The sequence below is a fragment of the Micropterus dolomieu genome, linkage group LG17, assembly GCF_021292245.1.
Source record: "Micropterus dolomieu isolate WLL.071019.BEF.003 ecotype Adirondacks linkage group LG17, ASM2129224v1, whole genome shotgun sequence".
Taxonomy (NCBI): domain Eukaryota; kingdom Metazoa; phylum Chordata; class Actinopteri; order Centrarchiformes; family Centrarchidae; genus Micropterus; species Micropterus dolomieu.
The window spans coordinates 1,064,802-1,090,364 of NC_060166.1; the positions used below are offsets into that span (position 1 = coordinate 1,064,802).

Below are 25,563 nucleotides of genomic sequence, written 5' to 3' on the forward strand. Positions count from 1 at the left end.
CTCCTGTCTATGTTTGGCAGCACTGAGTCTGCTGTCCTGTTCTCATAGCCTTGTATTTCATATTTCACTGCAATGGGAATCTCACTAATAGTCCTTCAGTATAAAGATGTATTGTATATCAGCACCTTTTCCATTCTTTAAAGTTTGCATCATTCATTTCTTACACATTTTTATCTCTCTCTCTTTGCTTGATGTAATGTGTGGCAGGGGACATGGCATAAAGTTTAACCTTTATTAACTTCTGCAGGGATAGATGGATAGATGGATGGAATGGATAGAAATTTAGTCTTAGACTGCGTTCACACTGAAAAGATCAAATTCCATGTGACTTTGACTGTTCACACTGTTATAAAGAAAATAATATTTCAGTCACATTTGAGCAAAGAAATCTGATTTGGGTCACTCTGGCATAGACTTAGTCTCTGTGTGACCACAATATGTGGTTCAACATTCACTCTGCAATAGAGCTAGAGCAATGCTCCCTAATTTAAGAATAAAAATGACTACCCAAAAGATCAAGAATACAAAACCAACATACACTAATGGTCTATATGTCAAAAGAGTATGAAGAATCTGTTGGTTTTTGGCACAGTCAGAGTTCTCTGATGTGATGAAACATGACCAGCCCAGAGTAGATGTCAGGTCAGCAGTTTCTGAGGACACAGGTTAGATACTAGTACTGATTAAGTCATCCAGTGTCATGATGTTGTTGACAGAATAACCACCTTCCATCACACACATCAATCCAAGACCTATTGTGGATTAGGTGCTTTTCCTTGAGAAATGGGTTTGGACTGACCCTCCTCTTTACAAAGGGCCAATCACAGCAGTATAATGCTATCGCCATTAGATTTACCTGGGCCTCGGACCTCCGCTCTGCCTCACTTCCACTGCCTGCACATTACTCCCCTTGCTGCACCAGACAGTCACAAATACAAGCCAAACACACACACACACACACACACACACGCACACGCACACGCATACACAGAGACTTTTGTAGCTATGACTGACCGCATGGATGCATTTACTCTGAGGTCAAAAAAACCTTTAACAGGGGAAAAGAAGAAGAAACCTCAGAAGAGAGCAAAAGAGGAGGTATCCTTCTCCCCGGACAGACGGACATGCTGCAGAATAGATTCACAACAGAAAGTCATAGCTATCCACAGCTTGGCAGCTTTTAGGCACATAAACACAAACAGCTGATGGTTACAGAAATGCAAATGTGAGATTTTAGTCCTTTTATGTGTCAAGCTTTAACATCACTATTTACCATAACTCTAAAGCACATTTTCATTATCATTATCATCTTTCAAAACCCAAATGACACAATCTTTCTGTTTGTAGTCTCCAAGCGCAAGCTGAGAAAACCCTGATATTGAAACCATGACATCATCTGGGGTTATTTTCTCATACTTGATTGTTAAAGTGCTCCTTTAATGTTAAATTGCTAGCTTAGCAGAGCTAATATGGCGCTTGTGACTGCCATGTGTTTTTGTCACTAAAGATAAAGTTATGACATTTGGAGACATCTGAATGGTAGTAAACCTTACCCTGAGAAAGGTCTAGTCCCAACCTTTTGTTCCAATTCTGATGACATTTCTTTTGAGTCACCAACCAAAGTTTTTTGAATGCAATACAAATTCCAGACTTAGTTTATTGTTTCATTGTTCCCACCTACAAAGGAAAGTTGTGTTCTGTCCTTAATAATACTCATCGAGTTGAGAAGTTTGAGGAGTTATTTCTCGTGTCTAGGGTTCCAGAAGTAAAATTAATTTTACTAAACAATTAACAATGTTGTTGGAGCACTTCAAAGCTTAGATTGACTTGGTTCTTTCTGGCTCTTCTATAAAAAGTCATAGGTCATATAACGGCAGGGCAAGGCAGGTTTATTTGTTCAGGACATTTCAGACACAAGGCAATTCAAAGGCATTTGCATAAAAAGCAACATAGGGTAATATAGAAAAAGACATTAAATTCAAAATTTTAAACATTGTCAAATAGAAAATAAAAACAGGTTAATTTACCCGGTTAACCTATTTGTTTGTATGATATTTATTTTCATTTATTCTCAATCATCACTGTGAATCCAGATCCAGTTTGCGCTACGATCTTTGCAGAAGCAGTCAAACTGTGGAGAAAAATGTTCAGCTCTACTCGGCCCTGCTGACCCAGACAGTGGTGAACTAAACTTTGACACTTTATTAGGTACACCTGTTTAAATGCTTGTTAACACAAATAGCTAATCAGCCAATCACATGGCAGCAACTCAATGCATTTAGGCATGTAGACATGGTCATGACAACTTGCTGAAGTTCAAACTGAGCATCAGAATGGGGATAATGCACCATGTCACAAAGCTTAAATCATCTCACACTGGTTTCCTGAGTCCACCGTCACCAGATCTCAATCCAATAGAGGACCATTTGGATGTGGTGGAGCAAGGAATCTGATTTTAGAAATATTTTACCCCGAAAACAGGACAGTAAAAGTTACAGTGCAGTGTAAAATATTAGTGAAAATAAAATAATTAAATGGAAAAAATAACAGGTAATCAGACTTTTCACCTTCGATTGTTTTGCTTTTTTGTTTTCTCATCTCTCACGCCAGTAGGGATGGGGATCGAAACGACTTCCAGTCTGTTTTCCGTCGCCACACTCCAGTGTTACATTCAGTTAACAGTCCCAGCTCATTATTGGTGCATGCAAAAAAACCTGCTCTAATTCTTCGTCTGTAATTGTTTATTATTTCGCTAAATCTTCTGTAACTACGGAGTAGACCATCTGCTTCAGGTTTACACTGGCCCGCGCATGCCCAGTGTACCTGAATGGCCAAGATGATGTGTGTGTTTTCAGTCGTTTTAATATAGACGGAGATCAACTCTAAAACGCTGGTGTGGACGGAGATCGTATTTGTTTGTAAACTAAAACGGAGTAGTGTGGGTGGGGCCTGAAAGTTCTGTTGTGTGGTCATTAACAGCAAGCTGACTGTAGAAACACAGTCAGGTGTGCATCACAACACCCACACCCATTGTAAGCAAGTTCACACAGCGATGTTGTGTTGATGCATGTCATTGTGGGGTGATTAATCCCAACTGCACCAAGGAAGCATTGTGAATTTTCTGTAGCTCTGATTCGTTCTCCACAGTAACAGTGGCTCATGGGTATCGCAATGTTTAGAGCCATCTGCCATACCAGACGGATGAAACCCTGATATCTCTTAAAGGAAGATGAATTCAATAAACCAGATGGTTAAAACAGAAACCTATAGTATGGTTAATTTTTAAATGGAGACTCAAAAGAACATTGAGAAAGTCATTAAAAGAAAACTTTGAAATGGGAATTGAGAGTGGGGGGATTACTTAGGGAACCAGTACCCATCACAGATAATCTCTCCCGTGTGGAAATATGTGTTAAATAAAAAAACTTGTTCGGTCTCTGGTGTAGTTAGTTCCTCCTGCAGGATGTCCTGAGTGAGTCTTGAGTTTTGCCAGGCAGGAGAGGGAAAGAATCGGTTTCAAGGCATTTGCAGTCTCGTGGCATGTCGCAGTGTGTGTATTTAGGGCCTGAACCCCTGCCGTAATGGTATTAATTCACTAATGTAATCGCAGCACGGACCCTTCTCACGGACTCCGGCTGTGTTCACTGGTTTGGCATCTCCATTCACATCAGATAACTCTGTCCTCTGTCACTGACTGTGTTGGTTTGATAATACTGTTTATTTTGCTTTGCTTATGGTGTTTGTTTCCAAACTGGAAAAAATACGTAGGTCTGCGGTTTCTGATAGGGCTTTTTTAAAAAGTTGATTTCAAACGACACTCTATTCTTTCAAATAAATTTGAACCCATACAGTGTGTCGCGGGTCCTCCCCATTTTATTTATTAGCTTAGTTTAATGATAGGTCAGGGAAAGGTATCAGTCAAGCTGACGATCTTTTGCGTATACATTTTGAATTCGGACAAATATTAAAATCATTCAAATGTTCAAAATAAAAAGTGACACACACGGCTTCAGCTCCCGCAAATAACTTGTGATTTAACTCTGTCCTGCCTTTGAGAACCTTTCTGCAAACTCGGGCCAGGGATGTTGGGAGGTTTATGAACTGTGAAGAAATTGCACTGATGAGTCTTAAGTTGCAACGGTGACCACAAAAGTGGAAGAAATGTAATTGGGAAGGGTGCTAATGATGGTGAAGCCGCAGGAGAGAGACATAAACATCCTGACCAATTAGCTGTCAGCTGATTGGTGTTACCCTGCAGGATACAGTCTGAGCTCTCCTCCAGCACCACTATCACCTGCAAATACTGTGGAACTTCAATCTTTGCCCCCTAAAGACAACAGATACAGGCAGACAGCAGCAACCGGCTTATTTTGCTTATTTTGTTTACCAGAAATGCAAGCATGAACCCTTCAGCTAAACCCCTCAGCCCTTTATGTTAATCTGATGGCAATTTAAAATCCTATGTTTGAATAAGCACCCTGGTCAGTTTATTCACCCAGTCATCATCTCCTTTTCATGAGCCAGGACAAAAGAAGTTTAAAAAACTCTCATACAACCACAGTAATAATCTGACCAACAGGTTTTCTATATTTTTATAGATACATTGTAGTTGTAATGAATATCAATAAAAGGCAGTATTGTATTGTTTTTAATGGCAAGTTATTACAATACCTTTTATTATTTTAGTTATTGGTATACCGTGCACTACTAGAGAGAAGACATTTCACTCTGTCGGAGTTGTTGGGACTACAAAATCACTCACAGTTGTACAGCAGCATTACAGAGATAACAGACCTGATTAGCAAATCCACCAACCTGTGTCTCTCTACAGAGCTAGGAGTCAGTTGGTTTTAACAGGACATATTTTGGGCTGTTTCAGCTTGACAGTGAGAATTTCATAGGAGTAACACTCATCTTGCCTGAAATAATAGAAAATAATTGGCATTTTTTGTTTTATGTGCATACATCCCCTATTATTGTGAATAGATGTCTATTGAGTGGCAGATAAAATTAGCTGAAAGTAAGTGGATCATGTTTGAGTTGGAGCTGATCAATGTTGAAGAGTAACTTTTAGTGAAATTACTGAAACACAGAGACAAGAGACTGCGTTGGAGGAGATTAATGAAGCAAAATTCAGACCAAATGTCAGACGAAATCTGAACAGTGCATTGCCTTAGAACTCTAGCAGGCTGAGGTGGAGAAAGTTCAGTGAAGAAAGGATGAAATTGTGATACCAATCCATTAAAATGGGCCCGGATCATCCCTGATAGCATTCCTTAGAGGTGGCTCAGGACATGAATATCCAGCAAAGCACTTTACATAGAGAATGTGTGCAAACAGGAAGTAAATGAGGGTCCCAACTTAACATTCATTAAGTGATGGTGCGTGGTTGGATAACATAAAAAAAACATTAAGTGATGAAACTGATGGTAAATGGTCATTAATTAGGCTACAGTGGAAACATAAGTTTTCAAATCCCTCTAAGATACAGCCTGTGAGAGAACATAAAACATCTTCTACCTCACTATCTTTCCGTAAATGTCTGTTCACGTCTAAATGAAGTGGTGAGGAAAAGTAATGTCACCTACTGTATGTCTGAATGAGAGATTGCATATTCTTTGTCTGAAAGGGTCTCTACATAAACATTGTCTGTTTGAAGGAATACTACACAATCTGCAATGGCTTGGCTTCAGTTGTAAAGGCGGGCCCTTTATTCAGCAGCTTGGCTTAAGACTTCCATTAATGACAAGGTTACATGTGTGTTTTAATCTGCAGGCTTCTCTCTCTTAGCAGAGGAACGCAGGCTAAAGCCATCACTTTCCATAGCTCTCAGTCTCCTGTCCTGTCTTTCTGCCCGTATTGCCTTTCCCTGGAGATCAGGCTTGTGGCTACATTCCATAGCCGTCCTCTCAAATTAGACTTTCTGGAGGCTGTGGCCTTTCTTTCCCTTCACACTTGTAGCCTCCTGCAATTTGAGGAACAGTATGTTTGTAAAGCTCTAGCAGATTATAACAATTAACACTCACTCACTTGTTGTGTGTCAGCAGTGGACTGTGCTATACCACAAGTTTTGGGCAGTAACTTTAATAAAATCTAAAAGTTTGCCTGTAACTAGTAGCATAACAGATTATTATTTCCAAAACAGTAATATTATTACAGTTACTTATCCAAGTAACGCTGTGTTACTGCGTTACTAGAACGCACCGACCTTATGTTGTTCAAGCCAAAAAGCTAGAGGATGACTGGAGAACGAGGGAGACAGGCATTCTTTCCACAGCTGTAAGATGTAATTGTGTGTCTTGTGACACACAGTTGAACATTGTTGTCTGTTATAAACTTTGTGCGACCAGCAACAAGCTTTCAACCACGAAAAATCCTACATTTAATTTATCAGGGATGTGATTTTTCCAGATCAATCCGGAATTCCAGATTTTCCAACCTGAAAATCTGACCCACATGAATCCTGCAGATCTGTTAAAAAAAAAAAAAGGAGGGGGCTACAGGAGCTGCCCGAGTGAAATGGAGAGGATTTGAGGGCATCTACAGGCTGTAAAGACTTATTTTTTTTCCTTTCCAAGTATCAACATGGATGTTTGTTTCCCTTCAGCTGCCCAGTTCCACACTTGCACAGTGTGTAGCCCAGTCGCTCTCATGCATCAGTGTTACCTAAAGTGTTGGGCAGTAATAACATTACTTTTCACAGTAAAGAGTAGTTTAACAGATTACTATTTCCAAAGCAGTTATATTATTACAATTACTATTTCAAGTAACCCTGCGCTAGTGAACGCACCATTCCTGACGTGAATGATGTGCTGCAGGTCAGGGCACCGAACCATATTTAACCATTGTTTAAGTCAGCTGTTAGTCAAAAAGCTAATTGAAGAAAGGAGAATGAGGGACAGAGGCGTTCTTTCCACAGCTGTAAGTAGCTACTGCCAGTATTGTGTCACAGTCTAAGATGCAAAGAACACTGCCCATTTGTGCGACCAGCAAAAAGCTTTCAACCGGGAACAATTCTAGATTGAATTTATTGAAGTATCTGCTGAAGCAGTATAAATATTCTCTCATGTCATCGTTTGACAGAGTGTTGCTACAGCTAGTTTTCAGACTTCAGCCAGCTGGACTCATCAGCTCCCAGCCGGCAAACCCCTTTCCCATAGCTGCACAGGGACTGTTTCTACACTGTGTTCACACTCAGAGTTAATACCACTGAAAACCCGGGGAGGCCTGCTTTGTTTCCACACAAAAAAAGTGATCAGGAATCAATCAGGGAATTGATGTAGCAAATTGATAATGGAATTGGTATTAATAAAATCTTTTCCATTTTACATCCCTACTGTTGGTCTCAATAGCATCAAATAGTTAAATAATATAATAAATGAAATAATAAATAATAATCATTAAATAATATAATTATTATTATTACTATAGTAGTTAATAATAGTTATTAATAGAATTTAGCTTCTAACTAAACTTAAAGAAGAATAAATAAATTATACTGGTACTACACTGGAAATTAAAAACTCTCAACAGAACCTTTGGCTACAAGTCTTTTATAATAAAGTGGCTAACAGCCCTATGTCATCATTTATCCTCTCCTCTGTCCTCTGCTTCTGCTGACGCAGTAAAATTCTATTGAGATAGTGCCAATTCAAAACAGAAGTCATCTCATTGCACTTTTCATACAAAGCAGGCCCATTACTCTTTGTAACATTATTTACAGAGCACAGAACTACGGGAGAGGAAAGAAGTCGGGTTAGAAATATGCATTAATGGGTAAGAATACAGACAGAGAGACAGGAGGTCAGTGCATCATGGGAAGTCAAACTGGAACCTGGTTCCACAGGAGATCTTGATAGCTGAAGGCTCTGGCTCCCATTGTGATGTTTTCTATTTGCATGTGTAATAATGAACATCCAGTGTTACAAATGTACATGGCCCCGGTGGCACTAACACCGTTCCATCTCCTTTCTACACAGATGCAGCAACTCTTCTATGAGAACTATGAACCAAATAAGAAGGGCTACATACGAGATCTCCACAACAGCAAGATCCATCGAGCCATCACACTCCACCCTAACAAGAACCCTCCCTACCAGTATCGCCTACACAGCTACATGCTGAGCCGCAAGATTGCAGACCTGCGCCACCGAACCATTCAGCTCCATCGGGAGATCGTCCAGATGGGGCGCTACGGAGCTGCTGAGCCTAGCCGAGAGGACCTCCAGCTCGGCATGCCGCCCTCATTTATGCGCTTCCATCCACACCAGAGAGAGGAGGTCCTGGAGTGGGAGTTTCTGACAGGGAAGTACCTGTTCTCATCATCTGAAGGTCAGCCACCCCGCCGCGGGATGGATTCCTCCCAGAGGCAAGCCCTGGATGACATCATAATGCAGGTGATGGAGATGATCAATGCCAATGCCAAGACACGGGGGCGGGTCATTGATTTCAAAGAAATCCAGTACGGCTACCGAAGGGTCAATCCCTTATATGGGGCAGAATATGTGCTGGATCTGCTGCTGCTGTACAAGAAGCACAAAGGAAAGACCATGACCGTTCCTGTGAGGAGGCACGCCTACCTGCAGCAGACCTTCAGCCAGATCCAGTTCAGAGAGGAGGAGGAGATGGATGCCAGAGCTCTAGCAAGCCACATCAACAAGGAGTCAGACTCCCTCTCATTTCTGTCTAACTCCCTGAAGATGCTGGTGCCCTTCAAGCTGGCCGCCTCTGGACAGGACCAGAGAAAGCCAAAAGAGAAGAAGGTCAATATCCTGGTACCTCTATCAGGACGCTATGACATCTTTGTGCGCTTCATGGCCAACTTTGAACGAGTCTGTCTGATCCCCAACCAGAACGTCAAGCTGCTCATCCTGCTCTTCAGCACAGACAACAACACAGAGCGGGTCAAGCAGGTGGAGCTGATGAGGGAGTATCACATTAAGTATCCCCGGGCCGAGATGGAGATCAAGCCTGTCGCCGGCTCTTTCTCCAGGGCTCTGGCTTTGGAAGTGGGTTCTTTGCACTTCTCTAACGATTCACTGCTGTTCTACTGTGATGTGGATCTGCTCTTCACCAGCGACTTCCTCAAGCGATGTCGGAGCAACACCGCCTTGGGGGAGCAGACCTACTTCCCCATCATCTTCAGCCAGTATGACCCCAAGGTTGTGTACGCTGGGAAGGTCCCCAGCAACAACCACTACGTCTTCACCTCCAAGACCGGCCTGTGGAGGAACTATGGCTTTGGCATTGTCTGCGTCTACAAGGGAGACCTGGTCCGAGCTGGAGGCTTTGATACCTCCATACAGGGGTGGGGATTGGAGGATGTGGACCTTTTCAATAAATTTGTCCAATCAGGGATTAAGTTGTTCAGAAGCACTGACATGGGGATAGTGCACGTCCACCACCCTGTTATATGTGACCCCAACCTGGAGGCAAAGCAATATAAGATGTGCCTGGGCTCCAAAGCCTCGTCACACGGCTCCACCCAGCAGCTAGCCGAGCTCTGGCTGGAGAAGAACGACCACGGCTTCAGGAGGCAGGCAAGCAATAACGGCTCAGTTAGGACAGCGTGAGAAAAGCCGGGCTGCAGACGATCGGAATCTCAACCTAAACTGTCTGTGCTCACTTCCTCCTGTTAGTGGTGTTTTCACCACCTAATTTATTTTTTACTAAAATAAAAGACTTCACGTGGATATATTTTGAAAATATGTAATTTTAAAAGAAGATAATATCCAGTAATACCATGATGAACAACTCATAGACACAGTCTGGGTTCTAGTATGGAAGTACATGTTTTGATTTAGAATAGAGGCACCAGTATTCTTGTGTGAGCCTGACTACAGCAGGGGCCACAGTGGGGGCCTGAGGCTCCTCCAGCCGTAACATGTTGTCTGTCTGGACAGAGGGAGGCAGGGGTTATAAATGTGTACCTCAGTGAAGTGCACCATTTTGGTCCTTAACTGTTCCATTTGTCTTGTGTGCAGAAAACAGACTGGTGTCGATGTACCCTCAGACCAGCAGTGCTCCAAACATAACTCAACTCTTGATTGTGAATGTTTACAAAAAGACTGATTCTAAACATTTTGTCAGTAAAGACTCGCATCACAGCAGTGTCAGGGATCACTGACTGGCCATTTGATTTGATTTCTTTTATTTACAGTGGTTTTCCGCTTTGTGACACGTTACTGTTTCTCCAGGATTGTTTTGTATTTTTCTTTATTATTCATTTCTGTGAACCCAACTGCTGGACTTTTTATCTGCAATTCATCTTTTGCTGTCTAATTTATTGAATTTGCAGGCTCCATTTTCTACTCTCTGATTGTTGAAATATGTATATTGGAAAGATTGTATAACCATGTCAGTTGTGGGATAGTGTGTTTTTTCCATGTTCCTTTTCGAAAACTCATTATCACCAAAGAGTTGTGCACAGTCTGCTTTTGGTATCATGTTGCCTGTGCGTGCGTACACTGCGAAACTGGCTATATAATGGAGAATAAACACAAAAGTTCTATCTATCTATCTATCCATCCCAGGCCTTTCTGGTGGGTGACGGGGGAACCAGTCTGGCCTTTTTTCCACCGGGTTGAAAAGCAAGCAGCACTCTGGTTGGCCGGCTTGAGTACCTTTTGATAAGTGACTTTCTTTTCTGTTGAAATTTTTAAAAAGTTGTGGCTGGTCCCAGTCTACAGAGATGTGGCTTCGTTGAGCTGAGATGTGAAAGCCCGATTGGCCTCGTCCTGTGTTTGAGGGCAGAACCTTTCCTTACGGCAGGCCTGAATCACTGCCCTGCTACTGCCTGTGTTGTCTGTGTGGAGGTAATGTATGTTGCAGCAGTCCATCGGGTTGATGCTCTTCTTTCAGCTTTACAACATGACATGATGTAAACAGGATGCTGTCATTTTTTTTCTTTGACTTTTTTGTAATTTTTTTTCTTTCAACTCTGTCCAGCTGGGCAAGGTTTTCTATTTAAAAAGAAATAAAATGGGGGAAAAGGATTAAAACCTGCTGCTTTAATCTGTTGTGTAATCACCTGCCAGGATGATCGTCACAGAAACAACAAGTAAAATGCAGGTCACCTTAGGTCCTTTAGGGCCATTTCACTTTTTTAACTGTGCATAAGTGTTCTGCAGTTGCCTGCTTTGCCGTGTTGGTGATCCAGCCTTGGGGACGTTTCTGTGCTGGCATTCATAACCAGACCAGATTTAACTACAAACACTCCCCAGTAATTGAGATTGTGCAGTTAATTAAAACAATAATAATATCAGATCAACAACAGTAAATCTCCTCACTGCATAAATCCTGACAGGAAGTAGGAAGCAGCTGAGCTGAAGCTCATTACTTGTTCTGTGATGTGTGTGATCCCTCTGTGGAAGCCCCTGCAGGGCCTCCAAATGCTGATGCTGGGATAAATCAACACTCGGCTTTTGTGTTTGCTGTGAAGACATACAGGGCGGGGTGGGGTGGCGAGGCTGCAGACTCTCCGCCCTGTGTTACAACTCATCCTGACATTAAAGGTGGTGCTTGACTGATCGTCCTCAGTTCTGTCTCTACACACTCATACTGGATATGACTGCACAAAATTGTGTTATTGTTATATGATTATTGTCATTTATTTGGGGTCGTGTTCATTTGGTCATTTATTTACATCACACACTGACGTACAGTAATAGCAGGGGTTAACGATGACAAACATGATCGTCTGTGTGTGGCGGTGCGTCTGCATGTGTGAGAGCGAGAGCATTTGCATTTTACAAAAATAAATGTCTTATGATTTGGAAATGAGGGAACAGGCAGAGAACACTGGTACACATTTTAGGAAGCAGATGGCTGTAATGACATGTATTATTGAAGGCAATAAGTGCCACTTTTGTGTTGTTTTTCTAATTAGACAGTTTGTCAGAGAACAAAACCAACAATGTGATATAGAAGACATTTTGAGTGTGCCTGGTGCGTATCCCAATAATATTATCAGTACTAAGTACTGTATTAGCAGCATCTCCTTCCTTGTCACTGAGGTTCAGACGCTCTGTGTGAGTGAAAGAGGTTGAGCAAAGGCCTTAGTCACAAACGTGTATCAGCTTGTCTGTATAGTGTATAATAATAGGCTAAAGACGGGACTCGCCCAGAGCTCACCTCCTGGGAGGACGGTCAATTCTTTTATCTGAACTCAATCTTTTAAAGCTGATTTAAAGAAAAAGAGCAACCCAAAAAGACGAAGACAAAGAGTGTAAGTCTGAGGAAAGACTCAAGTCAGCGTGATTGAAGAATCCCTAAAAACATCAGTGAATCCAAAATGGAGATATTGAACACTACAAATCCTTTAAACAAAATAAGACCACAAAAAAGACTGGTCTTTACCCTAATGGCCAACTTAAAACGCCATTTTAAATGAAATGATCAAATGCTCAGTAAACTCAAGCTAGCCATCCTAAAGGTTTTCAATCAATGTACAGAAATAACAAATGTGCAAAAACTGGTAACAAGCAAACATAGAAACAGGGCCTCATGCAGAGATTGCTTTCTCCTATTTAATGTAGTAGCTCTGATATAAAGGTTACATGAAGATGTCCATCCATCGTCAACTGCTTATCCTATGGTTGACATTACTACTGTTCAGTAAGCAGGAATGATCACCTCATAATGAGGCACCTCAATAGCTTACGGTCTTAAACAAGAATAATTATCAAGGTCATAGTGCCCTCTGGTGGCAGCTCACATTATATAAATGCACTACAATTTACATCCATTAGAGATTTGAAACACCAAACAATTATTGAACCTATATCTTATTAAAAGCTTAAATGGATAAAATGTTTTGCCTTTTTGCATTTACTATTTGGCATTTGACAAGCATTGTAAATCTTATCTTTACCATATTTTATTTTTGCCATTTGCCTCTTCCTTTACAGCAAAATGGCTGTAAAGGAAGAGGCGTGGCAGGTCTGAAACAGCTGGGGCACAGAGGCAGGTAGGGCTGGACGACATCAAAATCACAATTAATTATACATTTTAACTCGATTATGATTAATGACCAATTATTTTGTCTTATTTTTTGACCTCACCTCACTCTTCATTGACGAGGTTTGTTTTGTAAATATCCGACGATATAACGATTCAAGGTGGGATATTTTCTTCGAAGCGCTCCTCCAACAAATGCCGGCAGGCTCTGCCATCCCTACACACAAAGCAATCTCAGTCCTTGTTCTTAACTGTAACGATGATGTAGCTCTGAACGAGGTGCCACATGCCACATGCGTGTCTCCAGTGGTGTGGGGGCACTCTTGCTCACGTCTGGGGTGCAGGGCGTTTCCTTAGGCCTGGGATCCATTGTCTCCTCTCCTCGCTGGGGCCCTCTTTGGCAGGGGGGCCGCTGGCTCTGCCTGCACTTGGGGTCAGATTGCCCCTGGTTGGGCTGGGGGACTGTCGGCCTTGGTTCTCCCGCATTCTCGCTCCCTGGGTGTGGCTGTCCCCGGGACATGTGGTCCAGGTCCTTTGCTTCAGGGGGTCGCGGGGTGCCCTGGTTACTGGGGTTCTTCCCTGCCTGTTGCTGGGGTCGGTGCGGCGCTGTTGTGTGTGTGTAGACAGTTTAGGTTGTCACAGGAAGAACTATTCTTTATGCTTTTCATAAAGTTATTTCTTTAACTTAATTGTTATTATTCCAGCTGTCATGGCATTTGAAAAGAGTCCTGTCTTGAACACATGTTCAAGACAACATTCACCTGTAGTAAATGTAAATGCTCCTTTCTAGTCTTTTCAACCACTCAAAGCGTTTTTACACTACATCTGCATTCACCATTCACACACATTCATTCACTGAGCCTAAGTGCTCAAACAGAAACTAACATAACTATTGCCAGTAGGTGTACTGGCAACAGGAAGTGACCTTCAACGAAGCAACCCCCGCAGCACATTTCACCCATATATACGATATTTCTGTGGCACATGTATCATGTCCGGATGTACAAAAAAGCCTTATGGAGCGATGTCCTAAACTCAACAGGTAGTCGGCCATTTTGAATTTTATGGTCATTTTGGGATTTTTTACACACTCCATAATTTAACAAACGGCGTGGCATCCAACATCGATGATTTGCCATGAAAGAGGAAGTTGTTGTAACTTCAGTGTACATGCTCATATCTGCACCAAACTTTCTGTGCTTGATAACAGTCACACCCAGAACACATCTACATGTTCAGTTATAGTCGTAGCACCAAGTGCAATTTAGCACCACAAAGGCGACACAGGAAGTGATGATTAACACCTTTGTGCAGCGCCCGAAGCGCATGGCAAATTCACAGCCACATCAGCAGAGTTCCAGAATATGCAATGTGGCCGCCTCACACCTCGACGTGTTACACGTGCGAGCGCCCGCCTAACGCTGCTTGCAGCTCTAACTTCATGTAGTTATTCTCCAGCGCTGTGCTTTGGCTTGTGGTGTAAAATATGAAGTTGGATTAATTTCATGTAGTGACTCTCTCTGTTTTGGCTTTGTCGGTTGCGTTTGTGAAACAATCAGCTGATCACTAATTGGCAATAAAACGGTAGCTTCCAGTGTGAAAGCTCAGATCAGCCAGCTAAACTTTACTGCCCTGGTAGAAAAAAATATGTTGTTGGATGCTAAACACTGCCATTTGTGTTTGTACCAGACAATGCGTTGGTATTTGATGCCTGGGAATGAGGACGGGCTGGATGAAAAAAACACACACAAACACTGACACCCTGTATAAACCCAGTTTATACAGTTTCATACCAAAGTGTTTAAACTTAGTTTGTCTATTTATATAATGTGTTTCTTATAACTTCCCTTTTCTTGTGTGTTAAAGGATCATTATAAAACCTGAGCCCTATTTTCACATATTTTGGGGTCTAAATGATAAGTAGGTACAAAAAGGTTTGGGGCAACTGCGCCCATTAAAATGTCATCCATTTCTTTCTGCCAGTGACAGGCTCAGACCAGGTGTCTGATAACATCATGGCAAGTATTCCTGCGAGTGACAACCTTAGGAAACTGAAGTCTCTCTCAAGGACAATTCTCAGTCTAAAGTGTTGCTTACAGCTCCTCTGCGTACACAACCAACTCCTCTCCCTCGTTTCCACCGGCGTTTCCCGCAACAACTCGCATATTAGATCATTATTTTGATCATGGCCATTTATTATTACTGTTATCATTACCATAATTATTACATATCTGCCTGCCATCTTCTTCCTCTTTTTACTTAATTAATCTCCTACACTCAATCTTCTTAGTCCTACAACACAACTTTTTTGACCCTTCGCTAAGCCACGCCCCGAATACACAGCTGGCCAATCACAGCGCAGTATAGGACTCGCTCTAACTTAGGTCCGACACTTTCATGGCTGCGCTCCATTGAATCTAATGCAAAAAGAGTCGTTTTCTAGCTTTTTTTGCTGACTGTTAAAATGACAAAGAAACTAGCAAAGAAATTAGCTTTCTCCTGAACAGCTTATCAGAACTCTTTTTAAGAGAGGGCAGGAGACCCTAAACTGCCCCCCACACACGTAGCCATGGCAACTAACCTCCCTCTTTCTTTAATTATCTCACATCTCTCTCACCGCCAGGCGTGAGAAACTCCAGGACACCAGAGGAGGACAGACCTGAATTCCTTTGTATAAACAAGGAGTACTGTCTCCTCAAAACTCAAAGTATTACCTTGTTTAACTAAATAATCTTTAAGTTACTTAACGTCTTAATGTCTCCCCACTCCATTTGAGTATTATGTTACCATGTTGCAGTGTTTTAATTTTCAGTAAGGATCCCTGACATTTCTTCCGTTTATGTTATACTTTCTCACACAATTCCTTTAGAAAGGATATGATAAAGAAATGTCAATGCCTATAGTACTTGATTCATTTTCCAGCTCGAATTTAATGTTAAATAACTAAATTCCCCAGATCCTGAGCAAACGATTGTGTTGAAAGAATAATCAAAGCTATCGTCATGAAACCAGAGCTCCCCAAGTGGACAAAATAAGTATTACATGCCATTGTCTGAAATGCCGTTTAATGTATAAATGTCACTCTGTATTTACCTGTTCATAATCTGATGCCATTTGTGTATCTTGCTTAAATTCTCTAAGAACGTGTAACATTGTCCAATAGTCTGTTGATCCATTATCTTTAGTCCTTAAAACTCCTAGACAAATTTAACCGAGTTAGTATCATATAACTGCTTTCATTAGTTCTCTTCCGCCCTATGAGTCAAATTCTCCCCACAATAGAACTCCACATTCTGTTTGTTTAGCCATTGTTTATTTCTTTGATGTATATTTAACCGCATTTATATTCACCTTTAGTTATTTAATAAATATCACCATAATCACAGGAATTGTGTGTGTGTTTTGTCTACCTCCAAGTACCTGTCACGAGGATTTACTACTTCGATATGAGACTGACTGATTGATTTAAGATAATTGAACGATTTTAACTAACTGATCACTAGTAAATAATTGTATAATTATTAAAACGCTACCCAGAGATCCGGAGACTCTGGGTGAATTAAATCTCCGGTGGTGCCCCATGAAACGAGAGCTGTATGAATTTTAATATTCTCGGAATAATAATATAATATTAAAAGCCTGAATACAACCTTCAAATGTATAATGCAACTGCAAAACTGCATGCTTCTTTCTGTGATCGCTTTTTCCAGCACATTTGACAATATTTCTCCGGGGAGTGCAGTAATAGACAATGGCAGCGCCGACAGTTTGTCGGACATAGCAACAGTAACTAGGGGGGCGGGCCTTAGCGAAGGGTCAATTGTCCTGTTGTGTGTGTGTAACCACCATTACCCACATGTGGAACTGTGATCTTTGCCACCTCAACATCTGTCCAAGAGTAAGAGGCCTTTCTGCAGAGAGATGTTTGATCATTGACGAGTTCTGGTTAAATCCAGATTTTGATCAGGAGATGGTTGAGGAGTTGGTCATGTCTTTCATCAGAAAAACTCTTAGGCAACAAAGACATGAAGAGAACACAACAGAGTGTGCAAATGACAGAGGTTTATGTGTTCTCCTGTGAGTCACATCAATCCCAGTTTTTTTTCAATGAAATGAAAAAAAAAATGAATGAAAAACTCCCATCAGCCTATCTGGAATTAAATGAGATAAGACTCTAAAATGCCATTGAATGAATTAACCTCTTACGAGTGATAAGGCTCTTCTCTCTTCTCTTTGAGGTTGTATTATGCTTTTTGGCTATTTAACTTTCCTTGATTGTGTTATATGCCCAAAGTCCACCCAAAGGGAGTTCCCATCTCCCACATCCCCTGAACTGCCTGAAAACAACTTGACTGTCCAGCCTTTACTTCTGTAACCTATCTGTGTCACTGTGTAACACGGATGACATTGTGCCGGATTCGCGTTATGTGGGAGCCCATGGAAGCAGTAAAATCATGCATCTGTGGGGGTCACTAATTCATTTAGCAACAACCTTTATTTTGAATCACAAGTGCTTTTCATTGTAATTAGTACTATTATTTAGGCTACATTAAAAAGATAAACAGACTTAAATGTAGTGCAGCATAGTTCATGTTTTCCTAATGAACTACGCTGCGCACTGGCGACCTGTCCAGGGTGTACCCCGCCTTGCGCCCGATGTTAGCTGGGATTGGCTCCAGCCCCCCCGCGACCCTGTACGCAGGATAAGCGGTTGACAATGGATGGATGGATGAACTACGCTGCGTATCGGATGACTGACAGGATGGCTGCACTTCTCCGCCATCAGCCACTATGCATGTAGCCACAAAAAACTGCATTATATTCTGTTATATTTTATATATGTTGAATTGTCACCTGCCACCTTAATTTTGTTTTATATAAAGAAAGACATTTCCACATTTGGCCGTACAAAGACATTTCCAATTGGTGCAGGAAATGTCTCCAGAATGCAGGAAATTAAGTGTTTAGGCTATATTAGAGACCCCCACGAAGCTCAAGTTTATAACTCGAACTCTGCTAGTGTGGCACTCCCTCAAAAACACTGGTGGAAAAACACACTGAGCTGCAGCACACACAGACAAGACAAGATGTCCACCCGCTGCCTCCCCTCACCCCACCCTCCCTACAGAGCGTTTGATTAGTATCAATCATACGTAACGAGCAAGGTTTTAACTGTGCACACCAGTGCACAGTTAAAACCGCCCTAAAAGAATCCGCCCTACTATGCTTCTGATTGGCTGGCTAGTAGGTACTGTGCATGTGCAACTCCCAACAATCTTATAGAAGTGGCTGCCTCACTTGGTAGCTAAAACAGTGTTCAATACAAAAGAGGTATGAGAAAGATATGATGTTTTTGAAAATTATACCATGTAAACCTGTTCTGGAACAACCCCATTTATACTGCTTCTGGACCACATTTGGCCCGACAAAAAAACGGTCTCATACTGTATTAAATTTAAAACTTTTATCTGCAATTGCATTAACTCAGCAGAGTTAAGCTGTGTGTGTGCCTGCCTTTGTAACGTCCACTCTAGACCAGAGTAATGGAGCAGCCCCATCTGGCCCTAACACACTGGCCACTGTTTGACCTGTGAGGGGATGAATGTGCTCCTGAGACTGTGGCAAAAAAAATTACGAAATAAAGTGCTATTTAACTCCTCCACCTAGAACAGGCCCCAGTGCTTGCTCTTGGTGGGAATTGTTGGGCTTCTGTAAATAGCATCACAGAGTACGGTCTAGACCTGCTCTTTTATGAAAAGCACTGTGAGATAACTGTTGTTGTGATTTGGCGCTATATAAATAAAATTGAATTGAATTGAATTAAATGTTCCCCGTCAGTGTTAAAGTCAAAACTGTCAAAACTGGTAGGAGTGACAGGTGTCACTGCCAAAACTATTCTTAATGTCCGGCAGGTTGTCATCACTTGCAGAAGATGATCCATTTCTGTTCTGTTTTTTGCCATGCTCTGAAAAAAGACATATGTAAAACACACACAATTATTTATCAAATTAAACGAAAAGCTCTGGAAGACTCTGAAGGCTCTGATGTTAGCTTTCATCAACAAATATTTTTTCTTAATAGTAGACATATTAAACAATATTCTGGCCACCAATCTTGTGCAATGTCATGTCTCAGTGTTTCGTCACACCCCTAATCTGACCCCCTAAATGGAAGGATGGCGAGGGGTGTCCGACTGATTTTTGTAGGCCACCTAGGCCAAAAATGCCAGGGCCAATTTTCTGTCCCAGTCCCAGTCATGTGATCAGTGAGTATGACCCAGTCCTGGTAGCCCCCGTGTGCTGGCTATACCCGCTCCAGCCATCATTTGAGACAGCCTGAGCTAGAGGGGGGCTTATTCTGACAGCATCTGTGTTTCTATGTATATATATCCAATACATAAACATATACAAACCTATATACCTTGCATTGTGACACTTTTTTCACAGGCTTAGTAGTTCCTAACATCACATATTTTTGTTGTGTTATTGCTACTTTTGCTCCAGTGGAAACAGAGCGTGTTTTGAAAATGTGCAGATGAAACATTGCAGCAGATGCACATAAACTCTATGAATTTCCCTCTAGTCATTCGGAGCAGGCCATGCTTGGTTCTAGCCGAGCACGTGGCTCAAATGGCTTAAAAATAAGTTACACAACACTTGGTGCTGGAATGGATCAGCACACACTGGTTTCAATATGTTATTCAGTACTTACACTGTTTAACAAACCACATCCATGTGAACTACAAACCATAAAATAAAAAACTCCATCTTGTCAAGTCAGTTTTGTCCTGAAAAGTTCCACAAGAAACTGGTTTTAAGAAATCCGTGTATATTAAAACAAGAAAGAAGGCAATGCGAGTACACTTTCCAGCACAGAAGTAACTCATTGTCCTAAACATATCATCATCATGATGAAAAGCAGCCCCTCGCGCACACGCACACACACACACACACACACACACGCACGCACACACACACACACACACACACACACACACACACACACACACACACACACACACACACACACACACACACACACACACACACACACACACACACCCCTTTTGAGCAAGCCAAATCTCCTTGAGACATTGAACTAGAAGCAACTGTGGTAAACAAACGAGGCATTGTCCTGCTCTGACGGGGTGTTGGTTTATTTCATAACCCAACCAAACAGCCTCCCCCACTCTGCCTCCGCACCTCTGATCTCCTTTTCTTGCAGATTTAAGTTGTTGTTGACTACAATCTTCAACAAAACGTTGAAAAAGTTTTTCAAAATGTTTGCTTGTAATGTAGACTGATGTATGAGGATTCACTAATATTTGTATCATTTATGATATGAGGCATTAGTGAAAAAAAAAATTAAACTTTAAGTTGAGAAAATTAAAAAGAGGTCCACAATAGCATAGTTTGTTGTTGATTCTCAGATAGATGCAAAAATATTTTGAATTTGAATTTTGGGTGTAAGCACACCTGTATCCAGGTTCAGCACTACCTGTTAATGTTTTTGCCAGCTGCCATTCATAAACTGGGCCAGACAGGAAAGAAACTTTAACTTTGCTTTATTTGCCCAACTAGTCTGTTATCATGCAGAGCTCTGCATTTAGCTGCATTAACAGATATGAGCTGCAATCCAAGCAGTGGTAAAGGGGTTATATGGGCTGTTACGAGTTCCCAAGCGTCTTGCTTTCTGAATATGTATCGTATATACAGCAACATCACCGCAGCTAACAACATAGAGTCCACTAAGACCATAAAACGACTGGCTCCCAGCACAACACAAGGGGCTTTTGGTTCATTAGGGCAATCAGTTGACGCACCGCCAAGCCGGGAAAGGCAGGGGATTTTTCTCACACCTTCTACAACACTGTTAGTTAGCTGTAACTGTTTTTGACAGACAGTTCGTCTCTGAATATCGTTGTCCAATCAGCGTCAAGTCGTGTTCCGTGGAGTCCCGCCTCTTTTGGGGCGATTTCAGTCTGTTTGAAATTTGTCCAGATTTCCCTCATAGATCATGTAAAGGCAGATTTTTTCAAACTGCAGCAATGCAGAACCAGAACCTATGGGCTGACGTGTTTACGTCATGCGCCCAGCAGCAGAGCTACACTTCTGCCACCTGAAAACAACTAGGCAGTCACTACTATCTGTCACCAAATGTGGCAAACTCACAAAAATGAGGGTGAGTTTATCAAAGGCTGTGATGAAAATGGTGGATATCATTTGAACCGGAAAAGAAGCAATAGTTTGCAAATGTTATGTCTGACACTGCCCAGTTACTCATTTTATGAGAGGAGTTGATGATGACATGAACATAACTCCATTTTCTCAAAGGCCAGTAAAGAGCAGAGGGTCAAATAGGTTTTCTGTTCCCTGCCTGCCTCCCTGTGTTTTCTCCTGTGTGCTCTCTCTCCCTCTGCTCCTGAGCCCAGCCAACGACCCACACCTGCATCTCATCAGCCACCTCGTCAGCCTGCCACACCTGCCAGTAATCACCTCATGACTGCCTGTATTTCAACCCCGGTTCTCCACACCATCCTCGCTTGATCGTCGTTGCTCCGTACCCGGTGCCACCCCTGCGTTCAGGCTCTCATGTTTTTTTTGTTTTCTCTAAATCTCCCTGTGCTTTGCCACCTCTGTCACTAACCCGGTCTCTTTGTCTGCTTTCCTCCCAGGTTCACTCACTCTCGTCCTCCGTTCAGTCGGCTGGGCTCATCCTCCGGTCCTCTCCTCCTCAGACTTCCCCCGGGGCGTCCTCCCTGTTCTCCCTCGCCTCCTTGGCCCCGGTGTTCCCCGGCCCTCTGGTCCCAGTCTCCTCGGTTCCCTGTGCCTGTTTCCCCGGCATCCACCTCTCCCTCGACTCCAGTCCCTCAACCCCTTTTCCCAATAAAACCTGTCAAGCTGAACGTTGCATTTGAGTCCACTTTGTACCCACACCACCCTTAACGGTATAGTATTTTATTTTAGGATTGTCATGTGGTACTCCTTAACCGGAGTCAAGATTTGCAGTACTCTACACACAACTGGACAGGAGAAACTTTTCCTGAGGTGGGTTCTTCAGTACATTCCAAGATGTCTGCTTCTGATAAAAGATGCAGAAAGTATAATCCTTGCTTCAGGCTGAAGACCCAAATGTTTTCTTTGAATCTCTTAGGATTCTAAAATAACTTCAACTTTGATTTATTTCCCCTTAGTCTCTGAGTGGACCGGTAATCTATCCCCCGCTGGGGGGGTTGTTATGCTGACTGTGCAGGTCCAGGTTGGGTCACTTGTTGGACAAGCTTGCAAGGAAGTTAGCTAACCAGCTTAGGGACTTTGGAAGTAACGTTTTTGACAAAGTAAACCTCAGTCGCCCTCCACAGGAAGTGGTTCAGGTGTTTGAATCTGCAGCTGTAATAATTAGACTAGTAGCTCTGTACACCACCAAGTTGGAATGAAAGGTACATTGTGACCCATATGAAGTGGAGCTAATTAGCAGAGTTTCAGGAGCGGAACCACACTTTAACCACGTCATTAGCAGCATAAAGTTGCTTCGAGCTTTCAGCCGCTTGAGCTCCCAGTCGAGCAAACATCGAGCATTCATTCAAACGAACAAGTTGTTATAAACCAAAGTTGTTTCGGGCTCAGTCGCTTCAAACTCACGCGTTCCAACAGCCGTTTTAGGCTTAGGTCAAGCTAACGGTTGTCTTTAACCAAATCACTCCAAGCTAAAGTCGTTCCGCGCTAAAGTTGCTTCGAACACTCAGTCTGTTAGAGTTCTCAGTCACTTCGAATTCTCAGTCGTATCAAGCTAACAGCCTTTTTGAGCTGTCACCGATCCATTATATCTGGACTGTCGTTTCAAGCCAAGTTGTTTTGAACTTAATTAAATTAAACTTAATTTGTCTCGAGGGAACAGTCGCTTCAACTAAAGTCATTCAAGCAAACAGACCTTTCGAGCTAAAATCACTTTAAAGCCAACAGTCGTTCGAACTAAAAGGGGCTTTCGGCACTGGGATGGTTTACAGCGGAATGGTCACCAAAACCTTAACATTAACAGCATAGCCCTCTCTTGTGCTAGAGGCCAGCTTGAAGAGCTCCCGTCACCGTTACGACTACAACATAATTGTTCAATCACGACACATCTTGTTTCATCAGCACGCATCACTCAGTCGTCCCGGGGGTGGTGATGGTGCAATGGATAAGACGCCTGCCTTTGGAGTGAGAGACCTGGCTTTAATTCCCCACTGTGACCCATCCACCATTGCGTCCCTGAGCAAGACACCACTAGTTGCTCCAGAGGCGTGCGACCTCTGACATATATAGCAATTGTAAGTCGCTTTGGATAAAAGCATCAGCTAAATTAATAAATGTAATGTAAATGTCCCCAACCTTAGAAGCTACATTCACACCCACTCTTGGGTTTCACTTGTCTAATGAACCCCGAACTCTTGCTAGACCCTCGTGAACCAATTGCAACTCTGAGAATACAACACGTCAGTTTGTCTCCGAGTTCCAGTGGCGTTTCATGATCTTTTGTGTTCCACCAAACTGGAAAATTCTCATTTAAATTGGCAAGATATTCTTAAAACTTATAGGAAGGCCCTCCGTAATGCCAGAGCAGCGTACTACTCGTCATTAATAGAGGAAAATAGGAACAACCCCAGGTTTCTTTTCAGCACTGTAGCCAGGCTGACAGAGAGTCACAGCTCTATTAAGCCAAGTATTCCCATAGCTCTCAGTAGTTACGACTTCATGAGCTTCTTTAATGATAAAATTTTAACTATTAGAAACAAAATTCACCAAGACCTGCCCTCAACTGGCACCAACTTATCTCTAAACTCAGGAACCTTAGAAACCACAAATATGTTTAGACTGCTGTATTATCTCATACCGCTTAAAAAATAATGCATATTACTGCTGTATATAGGAAAAAATCTCCTCTGGGGAACAAGCTCCTGGACACCCCTAGGTTTGGGCTAAGCCCAAATGTTTACATCTGCCTCCTTTCCTGTTGTAGGCCACAACAGGAATGTCTTTGTGTGTGTTTTTAGCATCAGGGTGTGAGAGTCAAAAAAGATGATCATGCTGCTGTGAGGACAAAGTGTTGCAGATGTTCATACTGTTATCTTCCAGAATTTAAAGTAGACTTTGAGTATTTAATGGTCTAAATTAAGTGGCTTTTTATCCTGACAAGAAACAATGAATTGATAAATTCAGCTATATCTAATATCAATATAATTTCCTTGTGTAGAATCATTCCAGTAATCACTGGAATGATGAGCTACCATATGAGAGATGTAGGCATCTGCTGCACAATATCAACATTACTTCCTTATCACTTCCGGCTATGGCGCACTGCTGGGCAGACCTGTGATTCAAAGCTCCTTTGGAATAATTGCAAGTCGGATATCACTTTATAACTTAGTGCTCCATTTATATTTACCTCTAAACTCCAAACTGACTAAAATGACTCTAGTCCAACTAAACTAGCTAGCGCCGTTGCTAGCAACGACAACCCAGGTAGCTCTGAATCAGGTCTGGCAGACAATGAAAGATGACTTTGTGGGCCGAATGTCTGAAGCTGAAGACAAAATTAACAACAATGAAGAAGAGATTGCAACTCTGAAGTCGCACACCACCACTTTGAAAGCAGCAATGGAGGAGCTAGTGCTAAAAGTGGACGATCTAGAAAACCGAGCGCGCCACTCTAATCTCCGCCTGGTGGGGCTTCCCGAGTCAATTGAAGGAGTGGATATGTGTGCTTTTCTGGAAAGATGGATCCCTGAAACTCTTGGTGGTCACAACTTTCCTGGCCCACTGCTGATCGAGTTGGCAGGCTAAACAACAAGGAAAGTGCTCAGCCAACCAATATGCGACGTAGAGTGGTGGTGATGAAGTTCCTAAATTATGCAGATAAGGTACGAGTAATGAAAGCTGCCAGGCGCAAAGAGAAAATACTTGTCGACCACAAGAATGTCATGTTTTTTCCTGATATTTCTGCTGACCTACTCAAGCGCAGGAAGGTTTTTGATTCAGCAAAGAGGGACCTGGCTTCACTATCTGTCAGCGAGCTACGTTATGGAATAATTCACCCAGCCAAACTGTACTGACGTTCAAGGGAAGGCAGCACATCTTCGAAACGGCACCAGAAGCTGAGGCTTTTGTGCAACAGCTTAAGACCAAATATCCGACTCACCCAGAGGCAAGTGTCTTTGGACACAGAGCAGCAGTACGCTGGCGTTTAATGTTTAATGTGACACACATAATACTAGTACTTGTTTCTGGACTGTTCACAGACTTTTGTCGTCTGTTATTGCATAACTATATATATATATATATATATATATATATATATATATATATATATATATATATATATATATATATACACTATCGTTCAAAAGTTTGGGGTCACATTGAAATGTCCTTATTTTTGAAGGAAAAGCACTGTACTTTTCAATGAAGATAACTTTAAACTAGTCTTAACTTTGAAGAAATACACTCTATACATTGCTAATGTGGTAAATGACTATTCTAGCTGCAAATGTCTGGTTTTTGGTGCAATATCTACATAGGTGTATAGAGGCCCATTTCCAGCAACTATCACTCCAGTGTTCTAATGGTA

General features: G+C 42.1%; 1 protein-coding gene across 1 annotated transcript in view; it reads left to right on the forward strand.

The window, feature by feature from the left end:
* Window positions 1-11,000, forward strand: part of chsy1 (chondroitin sulfate synthase 1) — a 72,556-nt gene extending 61,556 nt beyond the window's left edge. Inside the window, exon 3 of the mRNA XM_046073968.1 lies at window positions 7,980-11,000. Coding sequence (XP_045929924.1) covers window positions 7,980-9,572 — 1,593 coding nt within the window. The 3' untranslated portion in view covers window positions 9,573-11,000. The remainder of the gene's footprint in view (window positions 1-7,979) is intronic.
* The last annotated feature ends 14,563 nt before the right edge of the window (window positions 11,001-25,563 follow it).